Raw genomic sequence first — 16,195 nt, forward strand, 5'->3', positions numbered from 1 at the left:
TGCGCTGGGCCTCACTCTGACAATGGAGGAGGCCCAGGACAGAAAGGTCAGACTGGGAGTGGGAGGGGGAGTTGAAGTGCTGAGCCACCGGGAGATCAGGTCGGTTTAGGCGGACTGAGCGGAGGTGTTGAGCGAAACGATCGCCGAGACTGCGCTTGTGTTCTTAGTTTAGTTTAATTTAGTTTAGTTTGGAAATACAGCGCGGAAACAGGCCCTTCGGCCCACCGGGTCCGTGCCGACCAGCGACCTCCACACACTAACATTATCCTACACCCACTAGGGACAATTTTTACATTTATACCGAGCCAATTAACCTACAAACCTGCACGTCCTTGGAGTGTGGGAGGAAACCGAATATCTCGGAGAAAACCCACGCAGGTCACGGGGAGAACGTACAAACTCCGTACAGACAGCGCCCGCAGTCGGGATCGAACCCGGGTCTCCGGCGCTGCATTCGCTGTAAGGCGGCAACTCTACCGCTGCGCCACCGTGACCGCCCTTAACCCTTCGTGTTATTGTGCTCGTGATGCCAATACACACCGATCAGCCAAAACATTACGACCACTGACAGGCGAAGTGAATGACATTGATTATCTTGTTACAATGGCACCTGTCAAGGGGTGGGATATATTAGGCAGCAAGTGAACAGTCAGTTCTTGAAGTTGACGTGTTGGATGCAGGAGAAATGGGCAGGAGTAAAGACCCGAGCGACTTTGACGAGGGCCAAATTGTTGTGGCCAGACGACTGGGTCAGAGCATCTCTGAAACGGCAAGGCTTGTGGGGTGCTCCCGGTCAGCAGTGGTGAGTACCGACCGACAGCGGTCCGAGGAGGGACAAACCACAAACCGGCGACAGGCAGGGTGTTGGGCGCCCAAGGCTCATCGATGCGCGAGGGGCAACGAAGGCTATCCCGTCTGGTCCGAACCGACAGAAGGTCGACTGTGGCACAAGTCACGGGAAATGTTAATGGTCGGTCACGGGAGGAATGTGTCACAATACAGAGTGCATCGCACCCTGCTGCGTATGGGGCTGCACACGGAGGACCAACAGCATAGTAGGCAGGTGGGCCGTGATGTCTTGGCTGATTGGTGTATGTCCTCTTTACACAGATATCAATGAGTGCCAGGAGCTGGCTCACGCTTGCATGAACGGGGAGTGTGTAAACACACCAGGGTCCTACACTTGCCGATGTCTCCCCGGATACCAATTCATGGACGGCCCGAAGTGCAAAGGTAACGGGGGAAGGGAGACGGGACCGGTTTTTTAAACATCCACCGAAAAATAATTTTGATCAATTATGTACGAGAATAATATTTACAATACTAAGACAACACCCAGAACCATCGCACGAAGTAAAACCAAATGATCTTAACTATCAAACATACTGAAAATTAAACCCAAAGTCAAGTATTTACAATACTATTTACATGGAAACACATAAAACAGGTGCGGGAGGAGGCCATTCGGCCCTTCCGAGACAGCACCGCCATTCATTGTGATCATGCCACACGCCTTCCTTGCCAACCTATCCACTGGTGCTGCCACCTTTGACTAACATTACTTACCAGCGCGGGATACCAGATGTCTTGAAACATAGAAAACAGGTGCAGGAGGAGGCCATTCGGCCCCTCCGAGCCAGCACCGCCATTCATTGTGATCACGCCACACGCCTTCCTTGCCAACCTATCCACTGGTGCTGCCACCTTTGTCTAACATTACTTACCAGCGCGGGATACCAGATGTTTAGAAACATAGAAAACAGGTGCAGGAGGAGGCCATTTGGCCCTTCGAGCCAGCACCGCCATTCATTGTGATCATGGCTGACCGTCCACAATCAGTAACCCGTGCCTGCCTTCTCCCCATATCCCTTGATTCCGCTAGCCCCAAGAGCTCTATCTAACTCTCTCTTAAATCCATCCAGTGAATCGGCCTCCACTGCCCTCTGTGGCAGAGAATTAATTCCACAAATTCACAACTCTCTGGGTGAAAAAGTTTTTTCCTCACCTCAGTTTTAAATGGCCGCCCCTATATTCTTAGACTGTGTGTGTGGCCCCTGGTTCTGGACTCCCCCAACATTGGGAACATTTTTCCTGCATCTAGCTTGTCCAGTCATTCTATATATTACATTACAATACTAGATAATTCAAAACAAAACCAGTCACCACAGTACAAAGTAAAACAAATATTCTCAAATATCAAATATACTGAGTATTAAACGACTCTGCCACAATCTTCAACGCACCCCACACTGACACACCCCACACTGACACACCCCACACTGACACACCCCACACTGACACACCCCACACTGTAACACTGACACACCCCACACTGACACACTCCACACTGACACACCCCACACTGACACACCCCACACTGACACACCCCACACCCCACACTGACACACCCCACACTGACACACCCCACACTGACACACCCCACACTGACACACCCCATACTGACACACCCCACACTGACACACCCCACACTGACACACCCCACACTGACACACCCCACACTGACACACACCCCACACTGACACACCCCACACTGACACACCCCACACTGACACACCCCACACTGACACACCCCACACTGTAACACTGACACGCCCCACACTGACACACCCCACACTGACACACCCCACACTGACACACCCCACACTGACACACCCCACACTGACACACCCCACACTGACACACCCCACACTGTAACACTGTGCGGACTGCCCCCTCTCCCTGCCTCGTGTGCTGGGGCTTCGGGCTCTTCGACGCCGCTCCTCTCTCTCGGGTTGCCTGCTCAGATGCCCTGTTGTGATCACCAGACGTCAACGAGTGCGCCCTGAACAGCTCGCTGTGCGGCGGGGGGGGGAGGGGAGAGGCGTGGGGGGGAGGGGCCGCGCGCCGACGGGGACGTGACAGTTTCCGCCGTCCCGCGGAATTCCTTTTAAATCCATTTTCCGCCTCTTTTTTTTGTCAAAGACACTAGAGGAGCAAGATAGACCACTCGACGCTAAAACCTGTAGTAGGTCACGGCGGCCATTTTAGTAGGCGGAAACTTGGAGAAACATTTAAAAAGAAAAATTAACAAAAAACCTGTGAATTGATAGATGAGATATATTTTAATGGTATCATCACACACACTGTTCCCCCAAAACACTGATTACACTGCGAGAGGCAGAGCGAACGGCGGGTTTTGCTTACTAAAATGGCGGCCGTTATGCTCCTTTGCGTACGACACTTCAGTATGGGCGATTTCGATGGAGTGGTCCATCTTGCTCCTCTAGTATCTTTGGTATAGGCTATCTCAATGGAGTGGTCCATCTTGCTCCTCTAGTATCTTTGCCTTTCGCATGGTTTCCGCGATTTTTCACTTTGCCAAATAAACGGAAAAATCAGATTGAGAAAAAGAAGGAAAAATAAATAAACGATGTGTAGAGACTTGTAATGAACACTAGGTTCCGCTAGAGGTCGCTAGGGGTCCCGCGAGAATCCCACAGATTCACAACTCTCTGACTGAAAATGTTTTTCCTCATCTCCGTTCTAAATGGTCTACCCCTTATTCTTAAACTGTGGCCCCTTGTTCTGGACATTGGGAACATGTTTCCTGCCTCTAACATGTCCAACCCTTAATAATCTTATACGTTTTGATAAGATCCCCTCTCATCTTTCTAAATTCCAGTGTATACAAGCCTAGTCGCTCCAGTCTTTCAACATATGACAGTCCCGCCATTCCGGGAATTAACCTAGTAAACCTACGCTGCACACAGTACTCCAGGTGCGGTCTCACCAGGGCCCTATAGGGTCGAGTGGTCTATCTTGCTCCTCTAGTATCTTTGGTGTTTAGGGTCGAGTGGTCTATCTTGCTCCTCTAGTATCTCTGGTGTTTAGGGTCGAGTGGTCTATCTTGCTCCTCTAGTATCTTTGCTGTTTAGGGTCGAGTGGTCTATCTTGCTCCTCTAGTATCTCTGGTGTTTAGGGTCGAGTGGTCTATCTTGCTCCTCTAGTATCTCTGGTGTTTAGGGTCGAGTGGTCTATCTTGCTCCTCTAGTATCTTTGGTGTTTAGGGTCGAGTGGTCTATCTTGCTCCTCTAGTATCTTTGGTGTTTAGGGTCGAGTGGTCTATCCTGCTCCTCTAGTATCTCTGGTGTTTAGGGTCGAGTGGTCTATCTTGCTCCTCTAGTATCTTTGGTGTTTAGGGTCGAGTGGTCTATCTTGCTCCTCTAGTATCTTTGGTGTTTAGGGTCGAGTGGTCTATCTTGCTCCTCTAGTATCTTTGCTGTTTAGGGTCGAGTGGTCTATCTTGCTCCTCTAGTATCGTTGGTGTTTAGGGTCGAGTGGTCTATCTTGCTCCTCTAGTACCTTCGGTCGCCAGTGAGCTGACATTTTGTTTTCCTCTCTCTCTCTCTCTCTCTCTCTCTCCCATCCTCTCCCCCCGTCAGAACCGGAGGTGCCCGAGGGGAAGAAGGAATGTTACCTCAGCCTGGACGACCCGATCTTTTGTGACAGCGTGCTGGCTGCCAACATCACCAAGGAGGAGTGCTGCTGCTCGCTGGGCGCGGGCTGGGGGGACCAGTGCGAAATCTATCCTTGCCCCGTCCACAGCACGGGTAAGTTGCTGCTGCCACCCGCGTTCAGTTTAGGCGCGGCCATGGTGGCAATAGACAATAGACAATAGGTGCAGGAGTCGGCCATTCGGCCCTTCGAGCCAGCACCGCCATTCACCGTGATCACGGCCGATCATCCACAATCAGTACCCCGTTCCTGCCCTCTCCCCATACCCCCTGACTCCGCTATCCTTAAGAGCTCTATCCAGCTCTCTCTTGAATGCATTCAGAGAATTGGCCTCCACTGCCTTCTGAGGCAGAGAATTCCACAGATTTACAACTCTCTGACTGAAAAAAGTTTTTCCTCGTCTCCGTTCTAAATGGCCTACCCCTTATTCTTAAACTGTGTGTGGCCCCTTGTTCTGGACTCCCCCCAACATTGGGAACATGTTTCCTGCCTCTAACGTGTCCAACCCCTTAATAATCTTATACGTTTCGATAAGATCCCCTCTCATCCTTCTAAATTCCAGTGTATACAAGCCCGGTCGCTCCAGTCTTACAGCGCTTGTAAGACCCGGGTTCGATCCCGACCACGGGCGCTTGTCAGTACGGAGTTTGTACCTTCTCCCCGTGTAGTTCGGTACACTCCAAAGACGTGCAGGTTTGTAGGTTAATTGGCTTGGTATAAGTGTAAAAATTGTCCCTAGTGTGTGTAGGATAGTGTTAGTGTGCGGGGATCGCTGGTCGGCGCGGACCCGGTGGGCCGAAGTTTCCACACTCTATCTGGTTTAGTTTGGAGGTTCAGCGCGGAAACAGGCCCTTCGGCCCAACCGAGTCCGCGCCGCCCAGCGATCCCCGCACGCCAACACTATCCCACACAAGCTGGGGCTAATGTGCAGTTTTACAGAAGCAAATTTAACCTACAAACAAACGCGCACGTCTTTGGAGTGTGGGGCTGAACTGGTGATCCCGGTGAAAACCCACGCAGGTCACGGGGAGAATGTAAGGCAGCAACTCTACCGCTGCACCACCGTGCCGCCTTACACCGATCAGCCAAAACATTATGACCACCTGCCTAATCTGCTGTTGGTCCTCCGTGTGCAGCCCCATACGCAGCAGGGTGCGAAGCACTGTGTATTGTGACACATTCCTCCCGTGACCACCATTAACATTTCCCGTGACTTGTGCAACAGTCGACCTTCTGTCGGTTCGGACCAGACGGGATAGCCTTCGTTGCCCTCGCGCATCGATGAGCCTTGGGCGCCCAACACCCTGCCTGTCGCCGGTTTGTGGTTTGTCCCTCCTCGGACCACTGTCGGTCGGTCGGTACTCACCACTGCTGACCGGGAGCACCCCACAAGCCTTGCCGTTTCAGAGATGCTCTGACCCAGTCGTCTGACCAGAACAATTTGGCCCTTGTCAAAGTCGCTCAGGTCTTTACTCCTGCCCATTTCTCCTGCATCCAACACGTCAACTTCAAGAACTGACGGTTGACTTGCTGCCTAATATATCCCACCCCTTGACAGGTGCCATTGTAACAAGATAATCAATGTTATTCACTTCGCCTGTCAGTGGTCATAATGTTTTGGCCAATCGGTGTTTAGTTACCTCGAAAGAAAACTAAACCGTTCTCTTGTTGCAGCTGAGTTTCACTCCTTGTGTCCTGATGGGACTGGATATCTGGTGAACAATGACAACCTATTCAGCATGGGATTGCCAGCATACAGAGGTACGTACGTGTGGTTCGGGCGCTCCTGTTTGCCCTAGTATCCCTAGAGTTGCCGACTGTCCCGTATTAGGCCCGGGGGGCACTGTAGGCCCAGATGCTGCAGGTCCGGACAGTGTAGGTCCGGACACCATAGGCCCAGACACTGTAGGCCCCGACACTGTAAGCCCGGACACTATAGGCCCAGATGCTGTAGGCCGGACGCTGTAGGCCCCGACACTGTAGGCCCGGACACTGTAGGCCCGGACACTGTAGGCCCAGATGCTGTAGGCCGGACGCTGTAGGCCCAAACACTGTAGGCCCAGATTCTGTAGGCCGCGACACTGTAGGCCCGGACACTCTAGGCCCAGATGCTGTAGGCCGGACGCTGTAGGCCCCGACACTGTAGGCCTGGACACTGTAGGCCCAGATGCTGTAGGCCGGACGCTGTAGGCCCTGACACTGTAGGCCCGGACACTGTAGGTCTGGACACTGTAGGCCCAGATGCTGTAGGCCCGGACTCTGTAGGCCCTGACACTGTAGGCCCGGACACTGTAGTCCCAGATGCTGTAGGCTGGACGCTGTAGGCCCCGACACTGTAGGCACAGATGCTGTAGGCCGGACGCTGTAGGCCCCGACACTGTAGTTTTGTACACCTCTATAACATCACCCCTCAAAAGGTCATGAGGAATAGGAGTAGAATTAGAACATTCGGCCCATCGAGTCCACTCCGCAAATCGATCATGGCTGGTCTATCTCTCTCCCGCCGAACCCCATTCTCCCGCCTTCTCCCCATAACCCCCCGACACCCTCGCTCCCCCTGCGCTCCTGGGAAGAGAGTCAACCTCAAAGATACTAGAGGAGCAAGATAGACCACTCCGTCAAAATTGCCTATACTGAAGTGTAGCACGCAAAGGAGCGTAACGTCCGCAATTTTAGTAGGCAAAACCCGCCTCTCGCAGAGTGATCAGTGTTTTGGGGGAACAGTTCGTGTGACGATACCATTAAAATGCAGAATATATCTCGTCCATCAATTCACAGATTTTTGTTATTTTTCTTTTTAAATGTTTCTGCAAGTTTCTGCCGTCTAAAATGCGCCGTGACGTACTACGGTTTTTGGGGTCGAGTGGTCTATCTTGCTCCTCTAGTATCTTTGGTCAACATCTCCCAATAGCTCAGGGCCCCTCTCGCTTAAACAGGTCCCACTGTTTTCCAATCCATTATGTCCCCATCGCGTTGGGACGGTAGATTCGGCCTCGACGAGTTTGGAGACTGCTCGGTGCTACCCACTGGAGCTAACCCGGTTCCTTTCTCTCTCTCTCTCTCTCTCCCTCTCCCTCTCCCTCTCCCTCTCCCTCTCTCTTTCTCTTTCTCTCTTTCTCTTTTTCTCCTCTTTCTCTCTCTCTCTCTCTCTCTCTCTCTCTCTCTCTCTCGATTCCAGACATCGACGAGTGTACGCTGTTCGGGGAGGAGATCTGCAAAGAGGGGGTGTGCATGAACACGCAGCCCGGCTTCGAGTGCTACTGCAAGCAGGGCTACTACTATGATGGCTCGATCCTCCAATGCCTGGGTAAGAACCACCTTCTTCTATCCTCCTAGCTCCACTCAAACCCTTTCACAACGAGAGGAGTTTAGGAGCAAAGAGGCCCTTCTGCAGGTGTACAGGGCCCTGGTGAGACCGCACCTGGAGTACTGTGTGCAGTTTTGGTCATAGAAACATAGAACATAGGTGCAGGAGGAGGCCGTTTGGCCCTTCGAGCCAGCACCGCCATTCATTGTGATCATGGCTGATCGTCCGCAATCAGTAACCCGTGCCTGCCTTCTCCCCATACCCCCTGACTCCGCTAGCCCCTAGAGCTCTATCTAACTCTCTCTGTGGAATTCACTACCTCAGAAGGCAGTGTAGGCCAATTCTCTGAATGCATTCAAGAGAGAGCTAGATAGAGCTCTTAAGGATAGCGGAGTGAGGGGGTATGGGGAGAAGGCAGGAACGGGGTACTGATTGAGAATGATCAGCCATGATCACATTGAATGGCGGTGCTGGCTCGAAGGGCCGAATGGCCTCCTCCTGCACCTATTGTCTATTGTCTATTAAATCCACCCATTGATTTGGCCTCCACTGCCCTCCATGGCAGAGAATTCCACAGATTCACAACTCTCTGGGTGAAAAGTTCCTTCTCACCTCAGTTTTAAATGGCCTCCCCTTTATTCTAAGATTATTCCAAGATCTTTATTCTAATATTGGTCTCCTAATTTGAGGAAGGGGGTCCTTGCCATTGAGGCAGTGCAGCGTAGGTTCACCAGGTTAATCCCCGGGATGGCGGGACTGTCGTGCGAGGAATGATTGGAAAGACTGGGGCTTGTATTCACTGGAGTTTAGAAGGATGAGAGGGGATCTTATAGAGAAGTATAAAATTATAAAAGGACTGGACAAGCTAGATGCAGGAAAAATGTTCCCAATGTTGGGGGAGTCCAGAAACAGGGGCCACACACACAGTCTAAGAATAAAGGGGAGGCCATTTAAAACTGAGGTGAGAAAAAACCTTTTCACCCAAAGAGTTGTGAATTTGTGGAATTCTCTGCCACAGAGGGCAGTGGAGGCCAAGTCACTGGATGAATTTAAAAGATAGTTGGATAGAGCTCTAGGGGCCAGCGGAATCAAGGGATATGGGGAGAAGGCAGGCACGGGTTACTGATTGTGGATGATCAGCCATGATCACGATGAATGGCGGTGCTGGCACGAAGGGCCGAATGGTCTCCTCCTGCACCTATTGTCCATGTTTTCCATGTTTGTACTAGACCAAGTGGGAAAACATGGACACAAACCTCTCCTCTCCCCATCCCCCTCCTCCCTCCTCTCCCCATCCCCCTCCTCCCATCACCCCCCTCCCTCCCCGCTCCCTCCCTAGGAGATAGATTTAAACTTTAAAATGTGAATGACCTTAACAATATAACATCGATTTCAACGAGACTTCTTCCATTAGCACCAAAGGGACGACGGTGAGTAAGGTGGGCCTAAAATTGTCGCGCTATCGTGTACCGTTTTGGCTGTAGTTCAGGAACAAACAAACAAACAAACGAGAGTTTTAGTATATAGACTAGACCAAGTTGGGCCCAAACCTCTCCTGTATTGGTGCAGCACCCTCTCCTACCCCCCTCCCTCCCCTCCCCTCCCCCTCAACCCCCTTATCCTCCCCCCCCTCCCCCTCCCTCCCTCCCTAGGAGATAGATTTAAACTTTAAAATGTGAATAACTTTAACAATATAACACCGATTTCAACGAGACTTCTTCCATTAGCACCAAAGGGACGACGGTGAGTAAGGTGGGCCTGAAATTGTCGCGCTACCGTGTACCGTGTTGGCTGTAGTTCAGGAACAAACAAACAAACAAACGAGTTTTAGTACACAGATGTTGGCCTGTTGTGAGTGACTCTCTGCCCCCCCAGATGTGGATGAATGCCAGGACACGCAGAGCTGCCCCAACGCCCGGTGTATCAACACCAAGGGCTCCTTCACTTGCGCCTGCGTGCTGCCGATGACGTACGACACGGTGAAGAGACGTTGCGTGCAGCCCACGGTCCTGAGCGGTAAGAGTCCCCCTCCCCCCCATACACACACACACCGCTGCCATCTTGGATGGCCGACCTTGTGTCTCACGTTAAACATCAACACCGCATGACTCCATAAGACATGGACAATAGGTGCAGGAGGAGGCCATTCGGCCCTTCGAGCCAGCGCCGCCATTCAATGTGATCATGGCCGATCATCCACAATCAGTAACCCGTGCCTGCCTTCTCCCCTTATCCCTTGATTCCACTAGCCCCTACAGCTCTCTCTAACTCTCTCTTTGGAATTCTCTGCCTCAGAAGGCAGTGGAGGCCAATTCTCTGAATGCATTCAAGAGAGATCTGGATAGAGCTCTTAAGGATAGCGGAGTCAGGGGGTATGGGGAGAAGGCAGGAACGGGGGTACTGATTGTGGATGATCAGCCATGATCACATTGAATGGCGGTGCTGGCTCGAAGGGCCGAATGGCCTCTTCCTGCACCTATTGTCTATTGTCTATTGAGACATACGAATAGCGGTGTGGACACGATGGTACAAATGGCTGAGATTGGAAAGACTTAGATAGGAAAGACTGGGCTTAGAAGGATGAGAGGGGATCTCATAGAGACGTATAAGAATTATAAAAGGATTATAAACTTATACTGAAAGTAAGCGTGCAGGTATAGCAGGGAGTGAAGAAAGCTAGTGGCATGTTGGCCTTCATAACGAGAGGATTTGAGTAGAGGAGTAAAGAGGTCCTTCTGCAGTTGTACAGGGCCCTGGTGAGACCGCACCTGGAGTACTGTGTGCAGTTTTGGTCTCCTAATTTGAGGAAGGACGTCCTTGCTATTGAGGCAGTGCAGCGTAAGTTCACGAGATTGATCCCCGGGATGGCGGGACTGTCTTATGAGGAAAGATCGGAAAGACTGGGGCTTGTATTCGCTGGGAGTTTAGAAGGATGAGAGGGGATCTTACAGAGACGTATACAATTATAAAAGGACTGGACAAGCTAGATGCAGGAAAAATGTTCCCAATGTTGGGGGAGTCCAGAACCAGGGGCCACACACACAGTCTAAGAATAAAGGGGAGGCCATTTAAAACTGAGGTGAGAAAAAAGCCTTTTCACCCAGAGAGTTGTGAATTTGTGAAATTCTCTGCCACAGAGGGCAGTGGAGGCCAATTCACTGGATGAGTTTAAAAGAGAGTTAGATGGAGCTCTAGGGGCTAGTGGAATCAAGGGATATGGGGAGAAGGCAGGAACGGGTTACTGATTGTGGATGATCAGCCATGATCACATTGAATGGCGGTGCTGGCTCGAAGGGCTGAATGGCCTCCTCCTGCACCTATTGTCCATCGTCTGTATGTACAATGTGAGATTTTTATTAATGTATGGATTTGGACAGGTACAGGAAAGGTATGGATGCTTTTTGGACCAAATGCGGGCAGGTGGGACGAGTGTCGACGCGGGCATCTTGTTCGGGGTGGGCAAGTTGGGGGGTCTGTTTCTGTGCTGTGTGACTCCGTGACTTCTCTCCCCTCTCCCTGTCGCAAACTCAGAACGGCCGGAGATGGACCGAGACCTCTGCTGGAAGCAGGTCGACAATGACTTCACCTGCAGCCACCCCATGCTGAGCTACCAGACCACCTTCTCGGAGTGCTGCTGCCAACACGGCCAGGCCTGGGGGCTGCAGTGCCACATCTGCCCCACCAGGATGTCAGGTGAGGAGCGATCCACCCCACCTGGAGTTGCCAACGGTCCCATATTAGCTGGGTCATCCCGTATTTTGGACTAAATTTGTTTGTCCTGTACGGGACCGCCCTTGTCCCCGTATTAGGCCCGGGGGGGCGCTGTAGGCCTGGACATGGTAGGCCCAGACAGAGTAGGCCCGGACAGTGTAGGCCCGGATAGAGTAGGTCCGAACACTGTAGGTCCGAACAGTGTAGGCCCGGACAGTGTAGGCCCGGACAGTGTAGGCCCGGACAGTGTAGGCCCGGACAGTGTAGGCCCAGACAGAGTAGGCCCGGACACTGTAGGCCGGGACACTGTAGGCCCGGACACTGTAGGCCTGAACACTGTAGGCCCGGACTCTGTAGGCCTGGACACTGTAGGCCCGGACACTGTAGGCCCGGAAACTGTAGGCCCGGACCCTGTAGGCCCGGACACACGTTAGAGGCAGGAAACAGGGATCTTATCGAAACATATAAGATTATTAAGGGGTTGGACATGTTAGAGGCAGGAAACATGTTCCCAATTTTTTGGGGGGAGTCCAGAACCAGGGGCCACAGTTTAAGAATAAGGGGTAGGCCATTTAGAACTGAGATGAGGAAAAACGTTTTCAGTCAAGAGAGTTGTGAATCTGTGGAATTCTCTGCCTCAGAAGGCAGTGGAGGCCAATTCTCTGAATGCATTCAAGAGAGAGCTGGATAGAGCTCTTAAGGATAGCGGAGTCAGGGGGTATGGGGAGAAGGCAGGAACGGGGTACTGATTGAGAATGATCAGCCATGATCTCATTGGGGGGGGGGGGGGGGTGGGGGGGAGAGGAAGTTGGGAGCGACTGGTCCTGACTCTTTCTGCTGGTGGCCTCGCCCGAGGCAGCGTGAGGTGCAGGCGGGGCAGGTGGCACTGGCTCCACTAACGCAAGGGCCTCTTTCCCGTTTCTCCGCAGCCAACTTCCCGCACTTGTGCAACAGCACCCGGTGGGTGCCCAGCGGTCGGCCAGACAGAGGGATGGATCGGAACCGCCGGGAGCAGATGGACACCTCGCAGAGTAGCGACGGTGAGCAAGAAACCCATCCTCTCCTGCCCCCAATCTCTCCTTTAAAAAAAAATTATTCATCAAAAATCTTTATTCAGATATTGAAATAATACTAGACCAAGTTGGGCCCAAACCTTTCCTACATTGGTCCAGCACCCTCTCCTCCCCTACCTTGCTCTCCCTCCCCTCTCCCTCCCCTCTCCCTTCTCTCCCTCCCCTCTCCCTTCTCTCCCTCCCCCCTCCCCTTCTCCCCCTCCCCTTCTCCCCTCTCCCCCTTCCTCCCTCCCCTCCCCCCCTCCTTCCACCCCTCCCTCCCCCTTTCCCTCCTCTCCCTCTCCTCCCCTACCCCTTTCCCCGTCCACCTCCTCTCCCCTCCCCCTCACTTCTCCCCCCCTTGCTCCCCCGCCCCCTCCCATCCCCCCTCCCCTCCCCTACTCCCCTCACCTCCCCCTCCCTCCCTCCACCCCCCTTCCTTCACCCCCCTCCCTCCTCTCTCCCTTCTCTCCACCCCCCCCCTCCCCCTCTCCCTCTCCCTCCCCGGGGTGAGTGGCTCCCTCTCAACACATTCATTTCCTCCCGCCTAGATTGTACTGATTGAGAGTGATCAGCCATGATCGCATTGAATGGCGGTGCTGGCTCGAAGGGCTGAATGGCCTCCTCCTGCACCTATTGTCTATTGTCTATTGACCACTGCAACTCCCTACACACTTGGATCAGCCAATCATCCCTGTCCCGCCTGCAACTGGTCCAAAACTCCGCAGCGAGACTCCTGACGGGTACCCGTAAAAAGGACCACATCACCCCGATTCTGGCCTCTCTCCACTGGTTCCCAGTACAGTACAGAATCAACCTCAAGCTCCTCCTATTCACATACAAAGCCCTAAACGGGCTCCCCCCCGCCCCCCCCACCCACCCACATCAAAAATCTTCTAACTCACCTCTCTATCTCCAGGTCCCTCAGGTCGGCCGACTTGGGGCTACTCACTATCCCGTGGTCTAGGCTTAAGCTCAGGGGTGACCGCACTTTTGCGGTTGCAGCTCCTAGACTGTGGAACAGCATCCCTCTCCCCATCAGAACTGCCCCCGCCATCGACTCCTTTAAGTCCAGGCCCAAAAACCTATTTCTACTCCCTGGCGTTTGAGGCCCTCTGAGGGGGCGCTGTGAACTGTTTATGTATGTGCTGTTATGTTAGTGTGCCATTGTATGTTCGTTTCTTAGTACCTGAACTGATGTACAGCACTTTGGTCAACGTGGGTTGTTTTTAAATGTGCTGTACAAATAAAATTGACTTGACTTGACTTTCCTCTCCCCTCCCCTCGCCCGCCCCCGGGGGAGATTCCCCGGCAGCCAACAGGCCCACGGGACGTCAAATGTGGGAGGGTTTGGCCTAACGGGTCCACGCTGCACTAGTCTCCTTTAAACGTTCCCCCACCCACCTCATAGCTATGTACGCCCTCTGGTGTTGGACATTTCCACTCGAGGCAAAAGGCTCTCATTGTCTACAGGCTGTAAGAAATCTCGAGCCACTAAGTCAAGTTTATTTGTCACATACACGTACAAGATGTGCAGTGAAATGAAAGTTCACCCACAGTCCAGCAATAGAGCAATAAAAATAAACAATTTTGCACACAATCGCAGCGGTAGAGTTGCCGCCTTACAGCGAATGCAGCGCCGGAGACTCAGGTTCGATCCTGACTATGGGCGCCGTCTGTACGGAGTTGGTACGTTCCCCCCGTGGCCTGCGTGGGTTTTCTCCGAGAAAACTTCGGTTTCCTCCCACACTCCAAAGACGTACAGGTTTGTAGGTTAATTGGCTGGGCAAATGTAAAAATTGTCCCTAGTGGGTGTAGGATAGTGTTAGTGTGCGGGGAACGCTGGGCGGCGCGGACCCGGTGGGCCGAAGGGCCTGTTTCTGCACTGTATCTCTGAACCTAAATCTAAAAATCTAAACACAAACAAAACAAAAGAAACATCCATCACAGTGAGTCTCCTCCAGTCACCTCCTCACTGTGATGGTAGGCCAGAATGTATTTTCTCTTCCCCTGCCGTCTTCTCCCGTGGTCAGGCTGTTGGAGTTGCCACGTTCCAGGCCGCGCCGGACGGTGAACGGAATTTAGAAGGATGAGAGGAGATCTTATCGAAACGTATAAGATTATTAAAGGGTTGGACACGTTAGAGGCAGGAAACATGTTCCCAATGTTGGGGGAGTCCAGAACCAGGGGCCACACAGTTTAAGAATAAGGGGTAGGCCATTTAGAACTGAGATGAGGAAAAACTTTTTCAGTCAGAGAGTTGTGAATCTGTGGAATTCTCTGCCTCAGAAGGCAGTGGAGGCCAATTCTCTGAATGCATTCAAGAGAGAGCTGGATAGAGCTCTTAAGGATAGCGGAGTCAGGGGGTATGGGGAGAAGGCAGGAACGGGGTACTGATTGAGAATGATCAGCCATGATCACATTGAATGGCGGTGCTGGCCCGAAGGGCCGAATGGCCTCCTCCTGCACCTATTGTCTATTGACCCCAGCCCCGCGATCCGGGGCGGGAAATAAACACAGCATCAAGAGTCAAGGGCGTTTTATTGCTTTAAGTCCCGAAATGGAACAATGAAATTCGTACCTGCAGCAGCACAACAGAAATGTAAACACTTTACTCTGTAAAACTGATCATAAGCAACAAAAAAATAGTTCTGCTTATATTTTTAAAAAACAGACAAGTAATTAATGATAATATTAGAAGGTAACTGCAGATGCTGGTACAAATCGAAGGTATTTATTCACAAAATGCTGGAGCAACTCAGCAGGTCAGGCAGCATCTCAGGAGAGAAGGAATGGGTGACGTTTCGGGTCGAGACCCTTCTTCAGACTGAAGAAGGGTCTCAACCCGAAATGTCACCCATTCCTTGTCTCCCGAGATGCTTGCTGCCTGACCTGCTGAGTTACTCCAGCATTTTGTGAATAAATGGTAATGCAAAGTTAAAAAATCATGTCCCCAAGTCTGTATAGCTTGGAAGGTAGACACAAAATGCTGGGGTATCTCAACGGGTCAGGCAGCATCTCGGGAGAGAAGGAATGGGTGACTTTATATTTGGAGCCTATTTGGAGGTTGTAGTGTTTAACAGCTTCATGGTTGTGGGGAAGAAGTTGTTACTGAACCTGGACGTCACTGTTTTCAGGCTCCTGTACCTTCTTCCCCATGGCAGGGGTGAAATATGAGTTTGGCCAAGGTGGTGTGGGTCTCTGATGACAGAAACATAGAAAATAGGTGCAGGAGTAGGCCATTCGGCCCTTCGAGCCTGTACGCACCGCCATTCAATATGATCATGGCTGATCATCCAACTCAGTATCCCGTACCTACCTTCTCCCCATACCCCCTGATCCCTTTAGCCACAAGGGCCACATCTAACTCCCTCTTAAATATAGCCAATGAACTGGCCTCAACTACCTTCTGTGGCAGAGAATTCCACAGATTCACCACTCTCTGTGTGAAAAAAACCTTTCTCATCTCGGTCCTAAAAGACTTCCCCCTTATCCTTAAACTGTGACCCCTTGTTCTGGACTTCCCCAACATCAGGAACAATCTTCCTGCATCTAGCCTGTCCAACCCCTTAAGAATTTTGTAAGTTTCTATAAGATCCCCCCTCAATCT

The 16,195-nt window shown here is 52.0% G+C and overlaps 1 protein-coding gene across 1 annotated transcript in view; it reads left to right on the plus strand.

Moving 5' to 3' along the window:
- LOC144609629 (latent-transforming growth factor beta-binding protein 1-like) overlaps window positions 1–16,195 on the plus strand; it is a 57,941-nt gene that overhangs the window by 33,669 nt on the left and 8,077 nt on the right. The window contains exons 15-22 of the mRNA XM_078428127.1: window positions 1,111–1,233; window positions 2,826–2,861; window positions 4,443–4,610; window positions 6,190–6,276; window positions 7,694–7,822; window positions 9,698–9,838; window positions 11,354–11,515; window positions 12,463–12,573. Coding sequence (XP_078284253.1) covers window positions 1,111–1,233; window positions 2,826–2,861; window positions 4,443–4,610; window positions 6,190–6,276; window positions 7,694–7,822; window positions 9,698–9,838; window positions 11,354–11,515; window positions 12,463–12,573 — 957 coding nt within the window. The remainder of the gene's footprint in view (window positions 1–1,110; window positions 1,234–2,825; window positions 2,862–4,442; window positions 4,611–6,189; window positions 6,277–7,693; window positions 7,823–9,697; window positions 9,839–11,353; window positions 11,516–12,462; window positions 12,574–16,195) is intronic.

This window comes from Rhinoraja longicauda, chromosome 34 (assembly GCF_053455715.1).
Source record: "Rhinoraja longicauda isolate Sanriku21f chromosome 34, sRhiLon1.1, whole genome shotgun sequence".
Lineage (NCBI taxonomy): Eukaryota > Metazoa > Chordata > Chondrichthyes > Rajiformes > Arhynchobatidae > Rhinoraja > Rhinoraja longicauda.